Source organism: Sitodiplosis mosellana, unplaced genomic scaffold, assembly GCF_009176505.1.
Source record: "Sitodiplosis mosellana isolate CC-2019 unplaced genomic scaffold, AAFC_SMos_1.0 Smas_scaffold_6226, whole genome shotgun sequence".
NCBI lineage: Eukaryota > Metazoa > Arthropoda > Insecta > Diptera > Cecidomyiidae > Sitodiplosis > Sitodiplosis mosellana.
The window spans coordinates 6,022,183-6,048,948 of NW_022601467.1; the positions used below are offsets into that span (position 1 = coordinate 6,022,183).

The 26,766-nt window shown below is 36.4% G+C and overlaps 6 protein-coding genes across 14 annotated transcripts in view; 2 read left to right on the forward strand and 4 right to left on the reverse strand.

Annotated features, from left to right (window-relative positions):
• Nucleotides 1-1,371: 1,371 nt before the first annotated feature.
• LOC129578907 (aldo-keto reductase family 1 member B1-like) lies at nt 1,372-3,283 on the reverse strand. The gene is made up of 5 exons (XM_055468181.1): nt 2,970-3,283; nt 2,765-2,865; nt 2,523-2,690; nt 2,220-2,392; nt 1,372-2,160 (listed from the first exon to the last, which is right to left on the reverse strand). Exons 2-5 carry the CDS (start codon nt 2,834-2,836, stop codon nt 1,626-1,628), a joined length of 948 nt encoding a protein of 315 aa, XP_055324156.1. The 5' UTR covers nt 2,837-2,865; nt 2,970-3,283; the 3' UTR covers nt 1,372-1,625.
• Nucleotides 3,284-4,003: 720 nt separating this feature from the next.
• Nucleotides 4,004-6,635, forward strand: LOC129578908 (aldo-keto reductase family 1 member B1-like). Its single transcript, XM_055468183.1, has 5 exons — nt 4,004-4,138; nt 4,260-4,427; nt 4,589-4,761; nt 5,026-5,347; nt 5,415-6,635. Exons 1-5 carry the CDS (start codon nt 4,067-4,069, stop codon nt 5,604-5,606), a joined length of 927 nt encoding a protein of 308 aa, XP_055324158.1. The 5' UTR covers nt 4,004-4,066; the 3' UTR covers nt 5,607-6,635.
• A 418-nt stretch (nt 6,636-7,053) lies between these two features.
• Nucleotides 7,054-10,280, reverse strand: LOC129578906 (integrin-linked protein kinase homolog pat-4). The gene is made up of 5 exons (XM_055468180.1): nt 9,755-10,280; nt 9,256-9,421; nt 8,606-9,151; nt 8,302-8,469; nt 7,054-8,238 (listed from the first exon to the last, which is right to left on the reverse strand). Exons 1-5 carry the CDS (start codon nt 9,841-9,843, stop codon nt 7,861-7,863), a joined length of 1,347 nt encoding a protein of 448 aa, XP_055324155.1. The 5' UTR covers nt 9,844-10,280; the 3' UTR covers nt 7,054-7,860.
• Nucleotides 10,281-10,315: 35 nt separating this feature from the next.
• Nucleotides 10,316-18,967, forward strand: LOC129578905 (uncharacterized). 8 transcript variants are annotated; one of them, XM_055468171.1, is made up of 10 exons: nt 10,373-10,931; nt 12,673-12,790; nt 13,375-13,533; nt 14,089-14,294; nt 15,019-15,315; nt 15,657-15,901; nt 15,991-16,234; nt 17,036-17,254; nt 17,821-17,973; nt 18,051-18,967. In XM_055468171.1, exons 1-10 carry the CDS (start codon nt 10,855-10,857, stop codon nt 18,265-18,267), a joined length of 1,935 nt encoding a protein of 644 aa, XP_055324146.1. In that variant the 5' UTR covers nt 10,373-10,854; the 3' UTR covers nt 18,268-18,967. The 8 variants fall into 8 exon arrangements, with proteins under 8 accessions (XP_055324154.1, XP_055324146.1, XP_055324151.1 ...); XM_055468173.1 differs by having other exon boundaries at nt 10,377-10,931; nt 13,396-13,533; XM_055468174.1 differs by lacking the exon at nt 10,373-10,931 and adding an exon at nt 10,962-12,392.
• Nucleotides 18,968-19,399: 432 nt separating this feature from the next.
• On the reverse strand, nt 19,400-23,502 carry LOC129578904 (armadillo repeat-containing protein 8-like). Of its 2 annotated transcripts, none has more exons than XM_055468169.1 (8): nt 23,242-23,502; nt 22,507-22,723; nt 22,201-22,404; nt 21,864-22,095; nt 20,849-21,785; nt 20,595-20,738; nt 20,281-20,456; nt 19,400-20,109 (listed from the first exon to the last, which is right to left on the reverse strand). In XM_055468169.1, exons 1-8 carry the CDS (start codon nt 23,263-23,265, stop codon nt 20,067-20,069), a joined length of 1,977 nt encoding a protein of 658 aa, XP_055324144.1. In that variant the 5' UTR covers nt 23,266-23,502; the 3' UTR covers nt 19,400-20,066. The 2 variants fall into 2 exon arrangements, with proteins under 2 accessions (XP_055324144.1, XP_055324145.1); XM_055468170.1 differs by lacking the exon at nt 23,242-23,502 and adding an exon at nt 22,879-23,184.
• A 2,124-nt stretch (nt 23,503-25,626) lies between these two features.
• LOC129578909 (sphingosine kinase 2-like) overlaps nt 25,627-26,766 on the reverse strand; it is a 9,611-nt gene continuing 8,471 nt past the window's right edge. The window contains 1 exon segment of the mRNA XM_055468184.1: nt 25,627-26,766. This exon segment is cut by the window's right edge and continues 5 nt beyond it. Coding sequence (XP_055324159.1) covers nt 26,087-26,766 — 680 coding nt within the window. The 3' untranslated portion in view covers nt 25,627-26,086.

The window sequence follows — 26,766 nt, forward strand, 5'->3', positions numbered from 1 at the left end:
AATGAGCCTCATCCGAAAAGATCACTTTCTTCAAAAAATCGGCATCCACGGCCTCTTTTCCTTTGACCCATTCGACGAAATCTCTTCGTTATCCGTGGTCCATCGGTTCAAGTTCTTGAGTGAGGACAATCTTATAAGCGTGTAGACCCAAGTCTTTGGTGAGAATACGCCATGTGGTCATCCTAGAGAGGCCAACTTGTTGAGAACGTCGACGAACCGAGGTTCTTGGCTCGTCCTCCACACTTTCACTCACAGCAGCAATATTTTCGTGCGAGCGGGCCGTTCGCATACGGGTTGATGGTTGATCGTCTAACACAGAGCAAGTACGCTCAAATTTCTGCACCAGGCGACTGATGGTGGACACATTTGGTCGATTATTTCGGCCGAAAAATTCACGAATTGCACGAAACGTATTTTGCAAAATAGACCCATTTTCGTAATGGGATTTAACGACTTGAACGCGTTGATCTTTACTTAATCTTGACATGGTTATAAATGTTATAGATGGACGCTTCAAACTGACATTCCAGTTTGACAGATCGGGGCATCCATCATGAAATCCCTATTGAAAAACTTTTTGCGTCCCTATTGGGACACCCTTTATTTGTATTCTTTAAAATAAACAATATTTTGTTCAATTTTTTAAAGCTCAAGTAATAAAATGAAAAAAAAGTGATAGCAGCGACCACGCAAAACCATATGGCAAAGGTAAATAGTTGCCGAATAAGATACGAATCAATGAAAAAAATCTACGAAATTGACAGCCACTACAGGAACTCAGGCTTTTTCGCGAAAAAAAACTTTTGAAAATATGAAAATAGCTATACCTATGAATCTGTGCAAGTTTTTTTTTTAGAATAAAATTGAAAAAAAAAAATCATTGCAATATGACATATACGTACTTACTTGTTTTTATCGATCCTCTCTGTTTCAGCTAAATTTCAAACCGGTCGTTCATTTGTTACGAATTTCGCATGTATATCATTATTATTTTAGGCACGAATTTTTCTATCCAAAAAAGAATTCAATGTAACAAAAAACTGCAACACTTACCTATTTCCTAAGATTTAATTTAAACAGTATTTAGCATTTGCAACGAAGAGAATATTTGAAATTTAATATTTGGTTCACGCACATACTGTGACGTGTGACGTACTTTGCATCATCGTGATTATCATTTTTATTTTTGACAAAATCATTTACTCAAAGAACACCGAAAGTCGGTACTGAAGGAATTGAACTACGTATTTATATTGTAAGGGAGAATTCACTCATTTGCGTCCTTCTATTTTTTTCTAGCTTTGGGTTTCAGCTCAGTTCAAAATAGACTTTTTAATCGTTGTTTTCTTTTATCAAATACCAGAAAATTCATTTCGCTCTAAAAATCTCAATTTTTTTTTTATTTCAACCATTTGCATATCGTTTTCCTCTAAAGAATAACCAAAAGTTGTAGCTTACAATACAATTTAATTTTTTTAAAAATGGTAATAGAAATTGAATCATAAAAATGAATGAAAATGGGAACTTCGATCAAAATCATACATAACGAGGCTTGTGATAAATAATATTTTGTTCGTTGTGCGTCAAACGTGAATATCTTTTTAAAATTAATAATAGTTGATCTCTTAAAATTTAATTCCATAAGGCCAGTATGGTGATTTTCTAGCATCATACATAGCAACTAATCGTTGTCCTGTATTGAATGAATCCATAAACTGTTTCTCTTCGTTTGTCAGTGTGAAATCAAAGATGCTCATATTCTCGATCATTCGTTGTTTTCGTACTGATTTCGGTATTGGTGTAACACCCAGCTCGTGCAAATATCTCAGTCCAATTTGTGCTGGCGTTTTATTATATTTATCGGCGATTGCCTCAACTCGACCGTCATACATGAATGCTGGTGTTTTTGATGCTGGGCTTGGATGACCTAACGGGCAAAATCCAGTGATGGCAATGTCACGGTCTTTGCAGAATTTCGTAAGTTTCTTTTGGCTAATTGTTGGCGAGCACTCCACTTGATTAACAACTGGACGTATCTTAGCGACTGTCAATAATCGAGCAATTTGTTCACTATTGAAATTGGATACTCCGATACTTTTGACCCATCCCAACTCAACCAAACGCTCCATCGCTGTCCATGTGTCGATAAAGTCGACATTACTGAAATTAAATCGAAATATGAGAATTCAGTGTGAATGACAAAACATTGTGTATTTTACCTTAGTGCACGAGTTCCATCTGGATTTCGCGGCCATTGTTCGTGATCATTTTTATACGCGTAACCAAAGGGGAAATGAATCAAATACAGATCAATATAGTCCAATTGCAAATTGTTCAAAGATTGACGACATGCTCGTTCTACTTGATGTGGTTCATGGAACGTGTTCCATAGCTGCAAAAAAAAGACACAAATCAGATGGTTTGAACGATTACAACCATGGATAAAATATTCACAAGCTGAGCGATTATTTTTCGAAACTCTTCTCCGGTGGACAATTGAAAAGAAATCACTTGTAATTTACCTTTGTCACAATAAACATATCCGACCGCTTAACAGCACCTTCGGCAATTTTGCTTCTCACTGCTTTCCCAATGGAATGTTCATTCTCATAAGCCCAAGCGGTATCAATGTGACGATATCCAACATCGATGGCATCTTTTACTGCTTTTTCTATTTCACTTCCACTTGACTAAAATTCGAAAACAGAACACGAAATTGATCATTTTCAACCGCTTTACTTTCTAATTGCAATTAAATTCTTACCGCACAAGTGCCAAGACCAAGAGCAGGCATACGATTGCCGTCATTTAATTGAACAAATGGAACCGCAGACATTATAATCACGCTTTATTCTCAATGAAGTACTAATATTCAAACAATAAATTATTTTTTTTTTACTAAAATCTCTTTTTCCTTCCAAAAAATTACACAAAATCTTTGGAATTACAAAACTTTTCCTTTCTCTTACAATAACAGATTTGAAATCAACAACCAAAAATCGCTGTACGCATCAAAAACAAACTCTCAAATAAAGCTACTAGCGATGACAGATACGTATTTATACGATAGTGTGCTTGTGTATCGTTGAAGGAGAATGGTTCGTCAAGTGTAAACGAAAGTGAGTCACCGAGTTTCTTTGGGTTTTTCGCTCTTGCTATAACCGAAGTACGCTTGTATATATGCACAATACAAACACGATCGGATTGAGTGCTGACATGACGTCACGGCCGATGACGAGGTGGGAAACGGCAAAAACGAATCTAGAGCACATGCTTTTGCTGACTTATTGGTATTATTTTTTCAGTGTTCACATCATTTTATACTAGAACATTCCTGCGTTGTGTTTGAACGCACACCAACCAATGTCGGTAGATTTCATAAAAACGATCAATTTATACATGTTTGATGTGTCGATAGAACCGGGAAAATATTGCCTCTATTTGCGATTGCAATATCAATAAATTAAATTCCACTTATAGTAATGAATCGATGGCACGGTGACCGGTGAGTCCATCATTTACCCAATAAATGAGAACAATTTTATTGAAAAAAGAATTGTAATTTACCATTGAATCAATTCATCAAATATTCTCAATCCATTCATTCAATTGGATCGGCCAGAAGATCCATATGAAATGGATTATCGGGCAAATTATTAGGTTAAAATGATACGACTAGTGTTTGTTTAGAATAGCACATCATTTGAACGAGAGAGATGACAAGTGCATGGAAACATTGTAAACATGGTATCAAATTGATGTGCATGTATTGTGGCGTCTCAAACCATGCTACACACATAAACCGCAAGTGTGTATTGTTCTGCCGAACGTCGTCCGAATGGAACAGCGGCGATTAATGCGGCTTTTTAATGTTTCACTTTTTCTACGCAGATAGTAGTCGTCTTTAAGTTACCGAAGCGTAATTATTTTGATTGCTCTTCATTGAATATCATCAGTGACAAGAAACTCAATTCCTTGCGCTATTTCATTATTACGTTAATCGTTTTTGATTTTCAACGGAATTTTTTCGGCAATCGTTTTTTTTTTCTCGCAAAGAATATTGAACATGGCAACCGTTCCATCGATCACATTGAACAATGGATTGAAAATGCCGGCATTCGGACTCGGCACATACGGGGTAACAATAAATGATTTGATTTCTAAATTGTGTCGTTGTAATTTTTATCGCCAAATTTTGAATTGACAGTTTTTCAGTTCGAAAATTTGCCAATAACTAATCCGATTCATTTTGATTTTAGTTGAAAGGTGGCGAAGGGATTGCGGCAATAAAGAAAGCCATTGATATCGGATATAGACATTTGGACACTGCGTTCTTGTACAACAATGAACAAGAAGTGGGCGAAGCGGTCCGCGATAAAATCGCTGAGGGTGTTATCAGTCGTTCAGACATGTTGGTTGTCTCAAAGGTATGACTTTATTATTATCAGTTGTTTTCCAACAATTTACCCACGGACCGTGGGCCACGGTGCAAATTTGGAGAATTATTATCATATTGATTTATTACCATTTGATGTTATTTCGAATGATATCGTGATAATGAATATAGTTTGTTTGCCACTGTTGCTAGCTTTGGTGCACTTTCCATGAGCCCGAACGTGTTGAATATGCGTGCCGAAAATCGTTGGAGAATTTAGAACTTGACTACATCGATTTGTATATTATGCATGCTCCAGTTGGGTTTGTGTATCATGACGATGAAACCGTATGGCCGAAAAATGCAGATGGAACCCAAGAAACAAAGTATGTAAGATATAAGAGTGAATTAATTTTGAGAAACCTTAGAAACAGCCGCAAACTGTTCGAATCGAAAGCATTGCGATTCACAGAAAAGTGTCTGCTCTTTCTACTTTTTTCTCTCTTCTCTCTCTCCCCCCTTGCTTGCACAAATCGACACAGACATAGGAGAAGAGATAGTTCTATTTATGATTACTATGAGGACAAATTGTTTGCTTTATGTAGTGGTTTGAACGTGTAACATTAATTAAAAGTTGTAATCACCAACAGCGATGTCGATTACTTGGAAACATGGCGTGCAATGGAAAAATTGGTCGATTTGGGCCTGGTGAAGAGTATCGGTCTATCGAATTTCAATAGCGAACAAGTGGATCGTGTGGTTAACGAGTCTCGAATTAAGCCCGTTTCAAATCAAGTTGAATGCTCACCCATGCATAATCAGAAAAAATTAACGGCATTCTGTAAGGAGCGTGATGTGGTTTTGGTTGCATACTGTCCATTGGCTCGGCAACAGCTCGATGCACGAAAGGAAGTCCAAGACATTGCGGCCAAGTACAATAAAACACCAGCTCAAATTTGCTTGAGATATTTGGTAAGAAAATCAATATTCATTATTGTGTCCACTTTGTAATTTAATACGTATCTTCATTCATTTGAAGGTGGAATTGGGTGTCGTCCCGATCCCGAAGTCAGCGAACGAAGAGCGTATTCTGCAAAACATCAGCATTTTCGACTTTAAGCTGTCCAAAGAGGATATTAAAGCGATGGATTCGTTGAACACTAACGAACGTATCGTCAAATTTTCGGATGCTAAACACGCCAAATACTGGCCATTCGGCCTAGAATTCTAGTTAATTAATGATCCAATCAATATATATCTATCTAATTCAATGTTACAAATAAGAACAGTTACAGCCTTTTATCACTTATCGGTTGCAATTAAACACGTTCGCGATATGTCAGTTTCACTGTCCAATACCTTAATTACAATAAGTTGCATTAAATTCTTATCACGATTTGAACCGCCAACAAACTACATCGTTTCGATTCACATTCGACAAATTGAATTTAGTTTTATTCGGTCTGCGAGCCATACTATTTGCAACAGCGTATAGCACTGCACACTTTTTGTTGAAAAATGGCGAAATTTGCCGTAGAGAGAGCGCTTTCTTATGGACATTCCAATGGGGAACTGTTGGCGCCCTCTTGACGGTTTTTTTGATAACTAGTAGTGTTAGACGCTGTTGACTATTTGGGTAGAATTTAACCGGTTTGCAAATCAAATCGAATGCTATCCAACATTGAACCAACGAAAAATGATTGATTTTTGTCGAGAACGTGATATAGTTGTTATCGCATACAGTCCTCTGCGTCATCCATCTCCATTAAAACCGCTACCATGAGTTAATGAAATTGTACAAAAATATAGCATAACAGCGACGCAGATTTGTTTGAGATATTTAATAGAACTCGGCACTGATCCAATTCCAAAATCGGTCTGTGAACAATATTTACGCTCTAACATTCATATGTTTGATTTTAAATTAACACCGGACGAAATTAAGGTAATGGACTCATTTAACACTGGCGAACATTTTATCTATATGTGGAATTTTCAACACTCCAAATACTGGCCCTTCGCTTTGGAATTTTAATTCGATTTCGAAAAACCAAACAAAAACTTCTTTCTGTTTATTCCAGAAAAAAAGTTTCAATTTTTAGGTAATAACAAATTGGCCTACCTTTTTAAAAAGATATGTATAAAACATATAAATGCATAAAATATAATGTCGAAAAATGAGTTCAGGAAATTACGGAAAAAATAAACAAATATTTTACGAATAAAAATTAGTACAATTCGCGCAAGTATTGGAAGATTATATATGTTGATGATTTTTATTGCACTTGGAATTTGCTTTGATCAATCGAATTCATTTCACTTAATGAATGATAAAGTCTCAGACAGAATCGACATCAGGTAGATAACATTTTTGGAGCTTATTTTGTTGAGAATTTTTTTTTCAATGTGATTCAAAAATTACTAAGATTAAAAGTCAATTTTTGGCTGCGGAGATTCGGTGAGAAGACTCTTGAACGATAGTATTGAACAGCTGAGTTTTGTCGATGAATCAGGTGAATGTATCAAAAACATCAACCGATTCATTGAAAAAAAAAATACTTAAAATGATTCACAAATTCATATAAAACACAGGTTCTATTACTGACGCTAACGCGTCAAATATTTAAATATTTTGAATCGCTATTAAAAAAAAAAACCAGAAAGAAAATCCATCGAAATGATGATGAAATGTACACTGCATACATGTTTTTCCTTTTTATTCCAAATAAAATGTTAATTCACGTGTGCACATTGAATTCAATCGTGTTTTATCAACAAACAAATACTTTCTCAAAAAATATAAAATATACGCATGAAATATAAAGTTGAAAAATGATTTCGGGAAATTAGACAGAAAAAAACAACATATTTTTACGATTAAAAATTAGTACAATCGATTAAGTAATTTACAACGCATTTTATATTACTTAAATAAAAATTTGACAATTTGAAATTGTTATAATTTCTTGGCACATTGAACGAAGTTAAGTAATATTAAAATTTGTATGCCGAACACAACGAAATGACAAATTGAAAAAAAAAATCTATAATAATTCGAATAAAAGTTGTTTATTGTAAAAGGCACTTATTTTGGCAGCAAAATGTTCATTCTGCATTTCGGCACTAATTCTGCATTAAATATATCTCTCTGATCGTTATCTCTTCTCTAGAACTTGTGCGGTAATTGTTTACTTTGTTCAGAAATGGAAGAATATGATAAAATATTGAATTTCATTTAGTGATTTCATTCGTTTCAATTAGTTTGGGTGTTAATTAGAATCATGATGCTCAACAATCAAGTTCGATTAACCATTTAGGCACAAAATAATACATTCACAACAGTTCATTTGTTAAGTATTAATTTCATTAGTTGCTACATTGCTGACAAACATTCAATAATGTCGTTGTTTCAAAATTTAAAATAAAACATATGTTCCCTGGAGTGGAGCTGACTTGTGCAATAGCGATACAAAATTCGTGCGATTCTATCGCTTCATTTTGTCTAATATAGGCACTATCATGTCGAAGACTGGTCGCTTTCCTGGGTCTTCATTCATACAGATATTGATTAACTTAGAGAAGTATGACGAGGTGCCGGGCGGTACTTTCAATCTTAAGCCTTCAGTGGCGATGCGCATACCACATTCCATCGGTGATAAATCGCCGAATGGAATTTCTCGTGTGCTCAATTCCCAAACGCAAATGGCAAAGCTCCACATATCGCACGCTTCCCAATTACGATCGCCACGTTTCTTCTGCAATGCCTCCGGTGACATCCACGCCGGTTGATACAAACGACCACGCTCTTGAAACGAAAACTTTGCATCGCCCATATTGATACGAGCCGTTAAATCTTCGTCAATCTGCGGAATAATGATACAATTTCAAGCGATCTTCTTAGTGCTTGTATTCATTCTCTGACTTACCATAACATGGAAACTGTTCAAATAATATTCGGGTATGATGCGTTCTAATGAGTGTAAAAAGGCCATTCCTCGGGCGATATCCAGGGCAAATCGAACTGCTTGGGCTGTATCAACAACAACACCAGCTGCACCATGGAGTAAATCGTACAACGATCCTCTTGGCATGTACTGTAAATAAATAAACAATCAATAACTATCTCTTTTCAAATAAATCACATTTTTAAGCCAAAGTTTTGTTTCTATAGATCCCAGTTCAGGGAAAAAAAATCTACAACAAACTCGATTCAAAGTATCGACAATTTACCTGACTTATGACGACTAAATTTGGTGGTGAATTACAGGCTCCGATGACTGGCAGAATGTTTGGATGTGAAAATATACGAAGTTTTGGGAACTCTTCATCGAAATCACGTGAAATACGTGCATTGCAATCGCGAACCGACAAAATCTTCGCCACAATGTCATTCTTTTGCCAGCGTCCTCTCCAAGTGTCACCGGATGGTGTGGCTGCAAGTTTGGTGTGTAGTTCCAAATCACGAATATTGATTCCCTTATAACGGGACAGAGTAGCGTCACGCGAACGTGTTTTAAGCCCAAGCCAACTTTGATCTTTGAAACTGATCTTCTTCAATTCTTGTCCACTTTCAATGGCCAAATCGTGCAAACGTTTTGCCAGCAATGGTTTGGCTTTGTCCAATGGCGTGTCGCCGTCCTTATTGGCAATCGAAACAAGAGCACCATGATTGACGAGCTCCTCAGCAATGCCTTGATAGCCCCAGAAACAAGCATAATGTAATGGTGAATTGCCATGCTCATTGGTGGTGTTCACATCGGATTTATACTTCAGCAACTGGAATAAATGGAATTTTATTAGATTTTCCATTAAATTGGGTAGTTTTTTTTTCCACCAAAATCGAGAGAAATGTCACAAAGATCAGAAAAGAATCCACCTACCAGCAACACAATATCCAAATGGCCATGTGCAACAGCCAAATGCAATGGGATATCGTCTCCCATGTTGGTGGCATTTACTCGAGCTCCGCGCTGCAGAAGCATTTCGACCAATTTGGTGTGACCTTCTTTGGCCAACCAATGCAATGGACTGAATCCATGATCATCACTGCAAAACAAAATTAATTAATTGGCTTTCATTCGGAAACAAGTTCATTTTCACAATTCAATTCGGAAAAAACCAAACATATGGCATGAATACAGTTAATCGCGATCACAGCACCGTTCAATATTTGCTAATGTATCGCATTTTCATCGAAATGAAAAACTATCATCCCACATAGTATTTATGTTGAAGATATGGGTGTGACGTATAGTTTTGCATGCCATTTATGGCACATAATACACGAATCGTGTATGTGTGTAATGAACAAAGAAAATTCAATAAATTTTCCCAAAATGCCGTGTGGAAATTGATATGGAAATATTAATATGGTTTTACCCTTGGTTCATATCATGCTCAACATCGTCCAACCACAATCGCACTTGTATCGAATTGCCTTCACGGCACCAATGAAAAATATCTTCCATTTCTTATGGGCACTCTGCTCTGCACTGCTGTTTTTTCGGAACCAAATTTACCAACGGCACTTTGGATTTTTCAATTTAAACCAATGCACCGATCAATCACACCATTAAAATAACCGATTAATGGAAGAAAATTAAACGAAACAAATCGAAAAACACAAACAATTTCGTCACACATTCACAGAACTAAGGAATGAAAAGATAGAAAAAAAATTTAAGCAAAAAAAATACCAAAACAATGACAAATGAATTGAATGTCGTAATGATCTTTCACAGTGTTCATTCGTAGTCGTACACATACACACGAATACACAGAGGGCGATTCTGACAGTTCATCCAAATACATATGTATATATATATATATATATATACATATGTATATATATAGTCAAAATGAAGGAGATGCGTGATATGTGTGCGCATGTATTGGTGTGCGTAGTAGAGAGACATGGATGATGACAATAAATCTCAGTGAACCGTCTGTTCGCAGCTGAACGGTGCTTTATGTGATGTTACCAGACAATTGTTTGGTTTACAATTTTATTGACAAACAATATGTCAATTGCTAATTGGTTGCAGATAATTATTATTTAGCATTCTGGAAAATTGTGTATTGTACACAGTGTTTGATTGGTTTATTAAAATTGGTGCAAAGAAGATGAGACAAGCACCGTTAGAAATCGTTGGAAATTGCGGTAAATTCAAACTGTAAACCAGGACCAAATAGAGAGAAAAAAATTGATTTTTCCCAGGCTTTTCACATTTGAAGGATACATCTACCACCGTGTATATAAATAGTAGAGTCAAATAGGCATTTCAGTATAGTAACAACTGGCAGTGAAAGCAGTTAGAACATTCCATTGTTCGGAGACGGAGAAAAGTAAACAAATTTGTGCGTCTCGTTCGCATTCAAATGTGATAGCAAAGAGAAAAAAGGAAAGAAAGAAAAAAACAGGGAAGAAAATAATTTTGTTTGTTTGATTTTGTGATTTGTAAATTGCAAAAGGAATCATTATGTCCGATTTGCATTTAACCGAATCCATGTATCCACCGGGATGGGATGTCAAGTACGATATAAAAACGGGAAAGTGGTAAGCTATTATTGAATTATCATGTTTAGTATAATCGCATTAACATTTGGGATTTCTGCAAATTGTGAAAACTGACACCGTGTTCGGTTACATCGGCTAGCTATAAATTTGGAGTAGCGATTCTCCAAAATGGCGCAAATAACCAGTTGCCAAGTAATAATAAAATATTTAAAGAAAATAAAAATGTCGAAACATACTGTTACTGTTCTATTGAGTGCAAAGTGTTTATCCGTCGTCGTCGTCGTCATATTTATGAGGGTATGTTTACGCATAACTCTCGCTGACGCTCTCTGTCGTCATTGTAATGCCTTCTGTAGTGTGCTCCCGCCGCGATTTCAACGACAAAACCACTTATGCAAATGCTTGAAACATTTCTCTCTTCGTTTACAATCGCATATTTCCCTTGTGGCAAAACAAAAGGAATGAAGAAAAAACTACAACAACAATTCATCGATGGCAACAATTTTAGGTGCCTCATTTGAATGCTGCTTCACACACACACACACACACACACACACACATGAACTCAATTCAAATTGTCCGTCACACATTTATCCACATGTGTGTTGTATATATTTTGATTTGGCGAAAAACAAAAACCAATTAAGTTAATTAAATCATTTTCACAAAATCACGATTCAGCTTCGACATTGAATGCCACCGTTTTCATTCGGATAATTTTTTGTATCCATTCCCACGTCGTCACCAAACACGATGATAAGCGAAAACATCAAAGGGTCGCCTTGTCGACCGCCAGTAATTTTGCGCAGGGGTTGCAAAAGAGATTCGTTTTTTTCTCTCTCTCTGTATGGCACGTCGATGACTCTGTTGCATAAGAAGTGGCGCTTTAATTCAATGATGATATTCATGATAAACGATCCGTATGAACAATGATGGAACACTTTCTATTCTCTTTATTGGGTCAACGATGCACCGATATAGCGATAATTATAAACCTCCAGAATCTCTTAAAACTTAAATGAGAATACGATACAAACAACGGAGAAAAAAAGTGCTGCATGCTTCTCTTTTGCGTTCACTCTCTCGCTATGTGTGTCGTTTGCAGCATTGCGAACACTTATCCTGCCTGCCATAGATGTGTGAACGTGAGTGCATGTTTTTGTGTGTCGGCTTTGGAGATATGCAATGCAGTGTGCCTGTGCATTGCATCGCATCACATTGAGAACGTGCTTCGGCGAAGTAGAGTTTGCGTTAAGTTGATGTCGTGTGCAATGATATTTGGTTGTTGTTAAATCAAGGACATAATTAATTCGTCATCTGTGCTCTTTCTGTGTGTGTGTGTGTGTATTTGCATCAGCAACAGTAACGGCAATATCATCATCATCATCAGCAGCAGCAGCAGAAGCTGCAGAAATAGCAGTGGAAGTAGCATTAGCACCGCGCCACCGTGTTTCCTTCATGAAGGCCATCAACAGGAAGACACACCGACCAGTTTTATTAGTACGAATTTTGATAGGGCTTGTGTGATTTGCTATCGTTCGTTCAATTAGGTGGTGTGGTGTTATTTCTTCTGCATTTTTTTTCTTTTGCTCTTCACTTCTTTTCGTTCACTTTTTGCGAGAGCCTGTTAAACGATGAAAACATTTTACGCTGGCGGGCGTGTTCACTTGTTTCATTCTTTTGTTTAACTGAAGTTGTGCTCTTTTTTCTCTCTCTCTCTCTCCCTCTCTCTCTCTCTCTCTCTCTCTCTCTCTCTCTCTCTCTCTCTCTCTGTTTGCAGCTACTACATCAATTACTTGACAAAAGCCATGCAACTTGAAGATCCTCGTATTCGATATCGGCAACTGCAAAATGAGCATGCATCCACCGAATCGATTCCCATGCAAACCAGTTCACAGGTAATCAAAATAAAATGATACAATTTTCCCATTATTTCCTGTTCTCTTTATTTTTTTCGTTTGAGTCTCTATTACACTGCCATCAATACATTTTGTCTTGATGTATCCGTTAAATCGATATTGAATTTTTTTTGAGCACTTGTATAATTGACCATGACCCTTCAAGAATAAAACAAAAAATTCGTACGTCACCTGAGTTGAAATATTCGATTTTTTTTTTTCACATACACGTATCGTATCCATCGTATACATATCTAAATATAACTAATGTTGAACACGAACGTGATTTTTCTACTAGAATCCTTAAGGGTTTTATTTTAGAATCATCTGTCTCTTGTTATTTGAGAAAAACACAATTTTGTTATGGAAATTGTTTATGTCGAATGTAAAATTTGTATCTGGAATTTAAGTTGTTGCGGGTGTGTGTATTTAAGTCAAAAAAAAAAAAATTCGATTTGAATACGACAAGCGAAATAGTAATTGATAGTGATTGTGGGTGTGTGTGTGTGTGTATGTCGAAATGCGTTAGTCACACATATCACATGTAATTCAATTTGTATTAATTAATGTAAATGTACAAACAGACATGTTTTACGGAATTTCAGCCTTTGCATGGATCCCCATATCACGTATATCCCATTAATAATCATCCACCTGCGGTTCAAGCATTTCAAGCACCGAACACAGCGTCACTGTATAATGTATCAACCAGTCCGCTATTAACAAATAAATTACAAAAAATGGTAAGCTATCAATCGACACAGGCACTCTCGCTATTTATATATATCTTGGAGTATCTTATATTTATATATTTGTTTTACGTTTTGTTTTACATTATTATCGTTCATGTTGACTACGCTTGGTTCAATTTAAAGGGTTGCACGCACTCAAATGTAATGAACCCGAACGGTTCAAGTGTTGTGTCAATAACAAGGGAATCAAATTTTGCGTCTCTGAACTGCCCAATTTTGATTGAACAAGCAATCGATTCAATCATGTTGACCAAAATGGGATTGTAACAAGAGAATTTCAAACGAATCGCAACGATATTGAAACGTTAAATTTTAATTTGCGTAGGCTTTTTCATAACGGCGATTCATTACAAATGATTGCGTTACTTTGAGCTGTGCTGTGCGTAGATGTTGATAATTAACTTTTTGCGTTACTTTGACATGTATTTTGGTTTCATGTATACGCACAAAAATTAAATCCACCATAAACATTTGCCATTTTATATGTTGTTATACAATGAATGTTCTCGATGAATGAATAAACAATTGGTTTCGGTCACGATTTAGGAAATGTCACCGGTGATGCGAATGGGCAGTCCAAACATATCGAGAATCATGCAGCATTTCGACAAAACCAGCCAAAATGGTAGCACTTGTGGAAATTACCAAGAAACATCATTCATTACGCAGGCCGACACCGATGCCGCAGTGGCCAAAATAAATACAATGTTTCCGACGGCAAGCGATGCGCATATTCGGCTGCTGCTAAAAAAGTAAGTGTGACTGCTACATACGTGACTACAATGCATAAATTATAAATAAACTCTAGCTCAATTTACATACACATCATCTCTACACATATTTTGAAAGCATTTCTCGGTGTAAAAATTGTCTACTATATGAGTATCTATATAGAGCAAATGGTAAATGTGTAATCGATGCAGGTGGATTTTGTGGCGACGGAGGATTAGATGTAAAGAAATATTCTGACATATTCATATTTCAATTTCAATTGGATTTCTGCCACTTCAACTGAATCAATTTCACATTTGCTATACACGTGTTTGTTCCCAAAATGCTTCAGCCAAAACAAAAAACAACTACAATGATTTCATTCATTTTAAATGATGTTTCACATTAAGATTCATGCGAACACCTCGAAAGATTACAATGGATGTGGATTAGTCTTTCGGGAGGTTTTGCAGGAGTCTCATGTACAAACTAATATATATTTATGTATACTAAAATGTTTCTATCGTGTTAACAACAATCTCTCTCTCTTTTACACACATACACAAACACACGAACAACACACCAAAAACACACAATGTTTTTTAAAAAAAAATAATGCTGCCGCTTTTAACACACACACACACTTATTACACCGCTCTTGCTCTCTTTCTTGAATAAACTAACTGAAAACTGAAAATTGCCTGAAAAAAAAACTTTGCTGTATATAACCGTTATTGCCATAAATGACAAATTAAAAATCAAAAGATATTACAATCGCGAGGCTGTAGTTATATCTGCTTTGCAAGTGGAAAAGCATCCCTTAACGACGCCTGGCCCGTACTCAACACCACCATTGCCACGGCATCCGTTGAGCAAAAAGCATTCGTTGATTACAATGACTCCGCCGTTGAGTCGATTCGAGCCACCAACATCTCGAACAGCCAGTCCGATTCCAGCTCGACCAGCAAGTAGCTGTGCTAGTGCCAGCTATGGTTCGCCACGTGTTGGAGAAGGATTCCGATGCTCACCCAAACCACATTCATCACCAAAGATGAAGCTTAGGTGAAATTCTTCCAAATCACATACTCCGCAACCAAAAAAAAAAACACAGTCGGAGTCGCTTTAATACACTTGAGTTTAACCGCTTCTCGTTCTGCTTTTATTTGACATATTATTTTCTCTTTGTTTCTGTTTTTTGATTGGCCATCTATTTTTTTCAGTTCGCTTTGGTTTTGTGTGAAAAAAACAAATGCATGAGCACTTTTGATTTTTCATTATTATTGTCCATATATATGATTTCTATGTGTACCCTTTTTTATCACAATGAATTTATTTAATCCGTTCAACTTGTCGTTTGATTTAAGTCGAGGATGAGCCAAAGTAACAAGTGATTTCCCTTGCAGATACTTGAAGAGTATTTATCCGAAAGCCGAAGAAATGCTTTTGCTTGATATATTAGCAAATGCTGACAATAATGTGCAAAAGGCTTCGGAAAAGCTATCGTCGATGGGCTATGAAAAACGTGATACAACTGCACCCAAACCAACAAATCGTACACGCGAAGAGCAAGTTCTAAAGGAGCGAATCGAAAGAGAAAATACGCCTCCGCTACAACCAAGATTAAAATCAAATGAAGAAAAACAGAAAAGTACGTGGGTTAACAAATTTAATCATACGCCTTGATTGTCTTGATCCATATTTTATGAACGAAATTTTATTTTTTTTCCTGAATTTCAGTCAAAAATCAGCTAAAATCCCGTTACAAGGATGTTGCCGGGCGAATCATTACAATGGCGCTGGATAGTGTCGATTATTCGGAGGAGAAAGCAATTAAAATCTTGGAAATTGTGATGCAAGATGACAAAGTTGCAAAAGAGGAGATCAAACATGAAGTGAATGAAGATGCATCGGTGGAAAATGACACGGCTCCACCGCAATCAACTTCACAATCAGTCCCAGATGTGGTGGATCTTGAGGAAAGGTATGAATTTTGTATTCATTTTTGTTCGATTTACGAAATAAAATCGCCAAAATCATAATAAATCAAATGCATCGCTAGTACGAAAACGCTTTGAAGCCTCTCACACCTATCTTTTGCTTCCGTTTCAATCGTTGGGGAAAATCCATATTTATTTGCACAATATCACATGACCTAACACATTACAATTCTATCTGATACGTTCACAATTTATGATTTCGAGAGAAAAAAAGTCATAATTTTTCCCTCAACGATTGGAACAAAGAAGTAACAGAGAATCTATTAATATCATTACATGTTGTGGCATCAAACTCCATGTGGGCTGAACGGGGTTTTGTGCGCGCTTGTTATAACAACATAATAAATAAATCTTCATAAATTCAATTTGCTTGATTTTATTGTCTATCTAATCATATCTAATACTAATCATTTAATTAATGTTACGCCTCAAATTGTTTGTTAGCAATTTCGGAATCTGTTCGACCATATATCGGACAGATGGTACGAAGTTAAACCGATCTATCGATGAACTTATGTTGTGAACATTTTTGTTGTGGAAATTTTCCGGGAGGTTTGTCGATTGCGATAAATCATCTCTTAATCACACATATAAAGTAATCCAAGCCACTTCATTTGTCACCGATTCTATTTGCGAATGTCTCGAGGGTATCGAGGGCATCATATATATAAATTTGTTCGGCGCGGGCATTCAAAAGCGTTATTTTGTACATACATTTCTCACGTTCACACATTCACACATTCACATTGCATTGTTATTATTTTGTACATACGGAATATATGCAGCCGCAGTGAAAGCACAACTTTATCCACCGCAATTCCAAAAGACGATACAAAAAGCACTTTAGCACAGGATGATGAAAATAATTCCGATCAATGCGTTAAAGTTAAAAGCACGTCGAAATCGTCGCCGGAATCATTATCATCACCATCCGACCTTGCAATCACTCCAACCAATGCCAAGATGTATCGCTGTCGCTTTAAGGCTAAATCAGATCATGCAAAGTATGGAAAAACCAAATGCTTATTTCTGTTCTCTTTCTTCCTTTTGTTGTTTATAGTTTTAGTTTGGTGTTCTCCCTCTCCCTCCCTCAGTCTGTGTATTTCTAGCGATATTGTTTTTACGGGCTCAACGAAATGTTCAGTGAATCAATTTCTTTGATGAACAATGAATGCATGAATCACTGTGCATTTCGATGGGTTCTTCTATTGAAATTATGCTTTCAATTCATTGAATTCATACGTATCAATGGAAATCATGCTTATACCATGTTGCTTATTGATTTTTGTTTTTATTGATATAGTGATTTGAATTTTGCCGTTGTACACAGAACAACACAAACAAATCTCAATTCAGAAATGCTTTATCGAAAATTCATTACACTCATTCAGTCGACACTCATGAAAAGATATTGAGATTTGTTGCATTTTGAGTTTGGTCTGAGCTGCATACAGGAGGAAAGTTGAGATTTTTGACTTTTGATTCAAAAATTTAGGCATTAATCTTATGTATGCTTGTAGACGTTAGTTGGAATATTGAAAAGTAATAATTGTCGATCCATTTGTGACAGGCCAACAATCCCGGCTACACCTATCTCAAGCGACAGCATAGACAATAGCGAATCGGATAGTAAGCCAACATTCAAATCTCCATGGAATAACAATAAACTATCCATGGGCCCGAGTGTAAAGGCAGCAAAGGGGCCAAATGAAGATTTATTACTGTGAGTAGAAAACAAATCACCTTCGTATTGAAAAAAGTTAAATGTCATCAAATTTTGATTAAAATCCATTTCCACAGAGCCGATTACATTGCATGGAATGGAGCCAATTCCGAGATATGCAAGGGAACTCGAAGTCTTGCCAAAGGAACCGATCCAACATTGCGTTCGAATCGATTAATTCAAGCACAAGGTTCAAAGAGTGAATTGTGCAAAGGGCCAAGTGCCGGTTTGGCCAAGGGCAGCATCTATGCGCAACTGAAAATGCAACAAATTGCCAATGTGAAATGCAACTAAATCTGAGCACGGCCGGCCAGAAAACCAAAGACGAGTCAACTACCAATATGATGGTAGTACCATTCGGTCCATTTACATTCCGAAATTGTGATGATGTTGTCATAGGAAAAGATTTATGTTGAAGAATAAGAAAACTAGGGATACCAGCAACCAGAGATAATCAAATCAAATTAATTAGCCAAATTTCTAGTTAATAACTAACAGAAATAATTTTAAAAATTTAATTAGATATTTGACAAAGTCCTTCCTCGTGTAAAATCTAAATGTTTTTTTTTTCGAATTTTATTCGTGTAAATCAATTTTCGATGTTAAATTGAATGTTCATTTTGTTCGGAGCAACAAAAAACAAAGTAAACTAAACCAAAATGACAAGAAGAAAATTTTGCTGTCGCCAAAATCGCACTCATCAACTTCCACTTTTAGACGACATTTTATGAGGCAAACAAGAAACTAAAAACAACGATGCACACGACACTTACACACACATACACACCAACCAACCCAACATTGTCCGAGCCATTTTTCTTTGGTCGCAACTGAAAGCAAAGTGATTATTTTTAAGTGAGACATTTATTTTGTAAGCAATTTGATTTTGATGTACCCTTCATTTGATATAAGTGATGCTGAACAACGATAAGTTGCGACGTTTTATTGGAAAAAGCGAAGAGAAAAAGAAAATAAAAATGAATAACGAATCTCATTGCCTGCATCATCGCAGTGTGGCAACATTTATTTCAAGTATTAGGGTCATATTAAATCCATCCAGAGAAGAAAAAAAAGGAGAATCATTTACTTCATCATCTCTCACACATTTCATTTGCCCGCCAAAGTCATTTTACCTTAGGTTTGAGTTGTTGGCGGGCTAAAAACAAAAACAAAACAGTTTATTTCTTAATTAGACAATGTTGTAGCATTTTCTCGAAAACAAACAAGTTTTGTGAACAACATAGACAAATAAAACATACACCAAATGCGTTTTATTCTGTTTCCTTCGCAAATGTTTTTTTTTACTTCTTTTTTTTATTTCGAGTTTTCCAGCAAAACACATAATGTTTCGAATTTGTTTAAAGAAAAGTTTTTTTTGTTCTTTTTCGATTTTTCAATAAATAAATAATAGGTACTACTATAAACGTCTATTAATGTCATATTTATTTCTTTTTATCATTTTTTTTTTCGATTCAATTTTTAGTGATATTTTTTTTTATAATAACATTAACCTCTTTTTTTGTAATTCTTTTGATAAATTTTATAAATTTTGATTTTTTTAAAAATAATAATTGCAGAAAAAACGTTATGGAAAATATTTATCAACAACAAAGCAATATGAAATGATTGATACAAAAAAAAATGAGACATGCGATTTTGTGTTTGTGTAATTTCTGTATATACACCATGAAAAGATGAAATTGTTTAGTGGTTAAATTGGCTTTGACCGATGCACTAGATGAGCTTAGTGTTATGAATGATTTGTTTTTATTTCACGTTTGTTTTTATGTTTGTTTGTTTCTCTCTTTGTTCTTCTGAATGAATTTATAGAAAAGATTTCACTAGCAACGAAATTCCAGTAAACTGGCGTGATTTTTGTTTTTCTTTTTGAAAAATGACATGATGTGCAAGGTTTTTTGATGACATAAAGTCGGATGTAGATTCAATGCTAAACAGATATATCAAAATCTATTCGGCTAAAAAAAAAATGCCCGCTTCCTTTGAACAGCTCATTCTGTCTGACGTTCATATTGTTTTGACTGCATTATTACTCTGCAATTGCTCGAATCCACTGGTCAAATTCGATTCAACATTTACGATGAATAACTCTTAATTCGCCGAATCATGGCGCGAATACTGAAATTTTGAATGAAAAAAAAACAACAATAAATTACGTTAATTCAACATTCAAAAATGATCATTGAATCTTCGAAGAAGAAAGGTAAAGGGGAAATCCCAAGTTAAAACTATTTTTCTCCGATTACATGAAATATTTTTTGATTGAAAAAAGACAGCAGCAATACTCACTCTTCGGAAGACCTTGATGATTCTCTGGATGTTGAATTTAGATATTTATCCAACTCTTCAATGATCCCAAGCTCTTGTAATCGGGATAACCGCTGCGGTGTATTCAAATCACTTTTCTCAATGAGATTTTTTATTGCAAACATTGCACCTTCCTGAAGTTTCACATCCTTGTGATTCTGCGATGGGATGAGAAAATCACCAAGATGGTATTGATTACGGTAATTAATAATGAATTATTTTTTGAACAAATAATTTTCAACGATCAACAGATAAAATTTTGAATTAAATTTCGATGATGCTTAGTGTGGACTTACAATAAAATCGAATAATTTTTTCAAAATCCGTTCATTCTCCATGACATAGTCAGTAATACCGGCGCCAGCAGCTATATTTCCTATAATACACAAGGCTTGTTCTTTGATTTCGGGAGTGTGTGGCGACTCAAGCACCGTGATAATCTGTATCAAAGTAAAGAGTACCAAAATTGGGCCATCAGAAAAGTGTTAAAAATTCATCAAAAAACAAAAAAATCCAAAAGTCAAAGAGAAAAAAACATTCCAACACACACCATGTGCATTAGTTGATCCGAGTGCCCTGACATTATGTTATCTATGTCGGTCGATTTGCTCATCAGATTCCGCAACAGTCCCAATGTTTTCATAATCACGCCCGTATCCGAATCGTTGAGTAATTGAAATATCCTATCAGTGCCGAGTGTATTAATAATTTTGGTTTTAATATGTTCCTCTGTTTGAAAGGTCATGTTCATGAGTGCCCAAACGCCGTTCAGTCGTAGCGCTAGCTCGGAATTCTGTGTAAGTTGACACAGTAATTCGATGGCGCCTAGTTCAACCATGGGTTCTTTGGCCGGTGAGAATTCTAACAATAAGTTACAAATGGTCGATGTTACTACGGTCAACAGTTCGTTGGATGGTGAACCAGAGGAGAGTGCCATTAGCGGTCGCCAAACTAGGTGGTCCTGAAATGTCGTACGCAATTGTTGCACCGACCGTGACAGCGAGTGCAAACAACGAACGGCCGCCAATCGAACATCGGCACACGGATCACCAAGACCAGCAAGCACCTCTTCCATGATACCGTCCTTTTCGATGATGCGCTTCCGTATTTCCTCATCATTTGCGCCGAGCGATGCAAAGCATCGGAATGCGCCTTGACGCGGTGCAGGATTTGAGCATTGCAATAGATTGCTTAATGAATTGATTAAATGATTGCTTATTGCGGCGAGTCGTTGTAGTTCGGAATCGATTTCGGCCAAATAGGCCAGCGTTTCGGCGGCCGTTGCCCGGATATTCTCTTCAAATTCTTCTGTACAAAGCCGAGCCAAACACGGTAAAGTTTTGTAAACGATTCGTGAATCAGTCGAACTCAATGAACCCGAACGATGGATATAGGTTAAGCAACGCGCTGCCGCTATTTGGATCTCAGGAATCCTCGCTCGTGATGTCAACGTGCTCAAAATGTCCGGAATCGATCGTTCTTCGTGACTGAAACAACGACACATGAAATATTTGGGTTAATCGAAATGTAGATTGAAACCGATTGGGCCATGGAATGCTACTCACTTTGTTACACACACTATATCGGAAACGTATTTATTTGTAAAGCACATTGCCGCCAAACACTTGAGTGCAGGTATTTGCAGTATCGTGTATCGTGTTGTTATCAAACGAGCTAATAATGGGATTGCACCGGCCTTACACAGCATCTTCTGATCGATCGAATTATGACAAATTGGAACCAAAATATTCGCCACACATGCCTGACATTGGATCGTGTTCTCTGGTGATGCCAAACCTATTTTGCAATGCGCGCCAAATGCGAATATTATCGAGATTTTCCAATTAGAAAAAAGAAACACACACACAATTGTAAATGAAACGTGTGTTTTATTAAACTTACCAATCAAATAGCTTAGTGTTGACGTGGTATTAATGATTTCTTTGGGTGCAAATGGATGTTCATAAATCGAACGAACTACACACAAGCAAATCTCCATGAGATGCTTATCAGCGTTTAGGTTAGTTACTATTTTCAATAGAACTTGTATAAGGCCAGCCTCAATCAATGATCGCACATTATCGTCGGAACCCTTTGAAAGTGAACCTGCACAACGAAATTTCGATGGGAAAATGTAAATTAGCTCACAAAACCACTTAATTCTCACTCTCTCTTTGCACATGACGCATCGTCGGGTGTCATACTCACCAAGAACGATGGCTGCATCATATCGAATTGGTAGCGGTGTACTATCTTGTGACAATAAAAACATAAGTCTGGGTACAATCCCTTGTGTAATGACTATTGTTTTCTGTTTATCACTACCGATGACGATATTTTTTAGATAAATTAACGAATCCTGGATTTTATTGTTATCATCGTCGCTATACAAATCGTTAATGTAGGATCGAGAGCTGTCAACATCCTAGCAGAAGAAGAAGACACAGAGATAGACAGAATAAAAATAAACAAACACATAACACACAATGTGGCAGATGAAATGAAACACGTATAGTTTTAAAGTAAACTCGGTCGCAAAAGAAATTGCGATTGATGACACACAACGGCAACAACAATTACATTATATAACATTTCCAATAATTAAAATTGCATTGGGCCATTCACTGAATCGATAGAAGTGATTGCCACTTCGCGAACAACACTTTGCACGGTTTTGTTTATAAAATCACACCAAAATGAAGGCAACAATGGAACATTTCTTTCCTCCTCGATAACTGTGTCTATTTTCTTTTCTCTTTTTTTTCATCTGTGATCTGGGGATGCAATTCACTTTTGTATATATTTTGATGATGATGATGATGATGATGTTGGGAATGACGGCTAAATCCGTACGAGTAAAGTGAGGTTACCCAACCACTAACCAAAAATGGTAAAAAACACAAACGAAATTCACAAAAATGATTTCTCATCCAATATACATACCATAAAACACGTAAATGGTTCCATAATCAATAGCTAATTTGTGGCTCCTACGATTGTTTTTGTTTTATTTAATTCTAATTTTATGCGACAGCGCAAAAAAAAATTGGTTGGATTTTGATGTTATTTATCTGTGAAGTACGTGTGTATAAATAACAAACCTATAGCGGCGCTCCGAAAATCTCCACATACGTCGAACCTTCAAAAATGCATTGTGCACATTGAGCGATCCTTGTCGACCACATCTGGTCGTCTCTTTCGCTCATGAGCGTCATAAAACTTCAATTTTAGCGTTTTTAGTTCATCTTTGTTGACGCTGTCAGTAGCGTCTACAGTTGCCTATTCGATGAATGCATTTTGCTCCATGGATTCTGATTCATTTTTTTTTCTGTGCGTGAAATCATATCATCTGGGGAATACCCATCAAAAGCAATCGTTTGTGCAGTCATTCATTGGCCAAAATTCGCATTGACCATGTCGATTGACGAAGTGGCAGTCAAGTGGCCTACGTGATTTTTTGTAGCTTACCTATCACACCTATTCGATATGATGCATACCAGCTATCGCTAGATGTCACCACTACAATTTATTCCGTTGAAAGTGTACACAAACCATTGTTATTTATATGCTGGAATCGGTTACGGCCAAAAAGTCTCAGAATAATCCATGTATTCACACAAATTCAATCACTGCTAACGGCACAAATTCCACAAAGAAAACTTCTTTTAACTTCATTTTTCTTTACCATTTTATTTTTTTGTTAATTACCCACCTAATGCTTAATCACTATCACCACCAACAAATGAAATGTATAACATTTCATCAATTTACAATTCAATGTCTGAAAGAATAAAGCATACAGTTTTCTCGATAGAATTTCATTCGATCCGCTTTATTTCTGTCTTTGTTTGAGTGTCCATTTTTACCGTTTGAATATGCAAATTTTTGAGTGAAGCATTAGTACGAAATGATCGAAATGTAAATACTCTTGAATCAGAATGTAAATACTTTTAGCGCAAAAAGGGAATTTGAAGCGAACTTTTTTATTTAATGAATTAAGTATATACTGAAAGTTTGTTGTGGACCAATCGATTTTGTGTATTTTAGTGCAATAATATATATATATATAAGTAATGTAGATTGTAGATGAATATTGTTCTTGTGACTTGTCCATAATTTCTGTCTTTTCTTTCATTCGGTTTCATTTATTGGGTGTACAAATGAGTCTTTGCCGTTTGTCAAAAGATGGCGTCAGCAGTAAATGCTGGGCAAAAGTCACATATCAGAAACGTCATATCGGAAGCTTAGACATTTGTCAACAACTCCTCATCATTACATTTGTGAATTCCCATCAACATCGTAAATTTTTCAGAGCGTGAAAATGTCCGAATTTGTGCCTAAAAAACATCATTTGCGGGAAGTGTTACTTTTCTTTTTTAATTCGAAGAAAACAGCAACTGAAGCACATCGAATGCTCGTAGAAGTTTACGGCGAAGCCTGTATGGCCGAAAGAACGTGTCGTGTATGGTTTGAACGCTTCAAAAGTGGTGATTTTGATATCGAAGACAAAGAACGTCCTGGCGGCCCGAAAATTTTGAAGATGAAGAATTGGAGAGATTGCTCGACCAAGACTCGTGCCAAGCGTAAGCGGAACTTGCACTAGCATTGGGAGTGACTCAACAAGCCTTTTCGCATCGATTAAAAGCATTGAAAAAAAAGAAAGAGAAAAAAAATAGAAAAAAAACATTTAATATATCTACCGAAAATAATTGATGCGTTTGAAGCGGGCAATTGCAGAAAAACGGCCAGAATGGGAGACCAGACACGAGTCTTCATTTTCCATCATGGCAATGCTCGACCACATATTGAGAAATCGGTTAAAAACTATTTGGAAAATAGCGGATGGGAAGTTTTGCCCCATCCGCCGTATAGCCCAGACTTCGCTCCTTCCGATTACCACTTATTTCGATCGATGCGGAACGCTTTTGCTGGAACACGCTTCTCTTCAGTCGGAGAAGTCAAAAATTGGGTTAATACATAGATTGCTTCGAAAGACGAGAAATTTTTTTGGGACGGAATCCACAAATTGCCTGAATTGTGGTCAAAAGTAGTGGCCAGCGATGGATAATACTTTCAATAAAAAATAAGTAACCATTTTATCACAATAAACATTCAAAAATTAAAAAAAAACGGCAAAGACTCATTTGTACACCCAATAGGTCTATTAAATTATTGTACATTGATTGTAATAATATTGCTTAGTTGTCTAGTGGAATCGATGTGTGTGTGTGTGTGGCAAGAACATTTTTTGTGTGGATATGTTTTCGAGTAGCCATAGCCTTTTTGTTTCATGCATGGAAATCACATAGAAAATAAGGAGAAGAAAAATAGAATTTAAATTACACAATGTAATTCATTTCGGATTTATTTACAGTAGTTGTAGAAAGACTTGTATGATTTCTTTGCAATTCAATTATTATCTAAATAACAATCTTATAGATTTTTTTAAAGCGTTTGGTAATTTCCGTTCGTAATGCCTAATTCCAATGCCATGCTTACTGATAAGCGTTACTTTTTCTCGAAAAAGAAAATTTTGTGCCTTTACATTTTTAAATGACGGATAAATAACCGAAAAAAAATAAAAACAATCAATTTTTTCCACACGAAATGTGGTGATTAGAGGCCGATTTTGAATTCCATTTTTGAATAATAAGTAGGTCCATAAAAGAAAATGCTGTCATTCAACCGACAATCAATTCTGAATTGAATTGGCTTAATTTTAAGAAAGATTCCGCGATTGGTCTGCATTCGAATGATCGAATGTTGATGGTGTTGCCGATTTGTTAATTTATTGCTGTTGTTTTGGTACTAGCACTTGTGAAATACCGGAGAATACTTCTGCTTGTATCGGCCCATATTCGATTGGTTCACCATCAATCGTGAAATGGCCTTGTGTTCCAGACGGTTCGATGCGAAATGCTGTCACAGGAATCATTTCGATGTATTGATTTGGTGTGGCTGGAATGTGCGTACCAGAGCTCATGCCTATTAAAAATTTGAAAATCTCCTGTCGCGATGCACCGGCTCGAATCACCATCATCCAAATGATGCCATCGTTGAGTTGTGACAACGGTGCCAATTGGCAACCGCTTGCGATATGTGATTGATAGGCAGCATGTACCATAATAAATTCACCCGTTTCAGTGGTCCAATCGGTTGGTACGGGTGCCGTTAGTGCTGGTATTGTTGATGCTGGCCCGTACATTTGATTTGGATGCTTTGTATGATCATCGTCCGTTTCGCTGCCATACTCGGATATTTGATCGGCTACACTTTGATAAATACTTTCCGTGGTGGAAAAGTATGCACTCTTCCTTGAATTTGCCGAATGCCAACTGTCCAAGCGTGGCCGATGCGAAACGGTTGCATTATTATTGAGAGCATCACTAGCAGCTGTATTCGTTTCGAATGCAAGAATATCACCAAATGCCGAGTCACACGTCTCACAATCACCCATACCATGGCAGT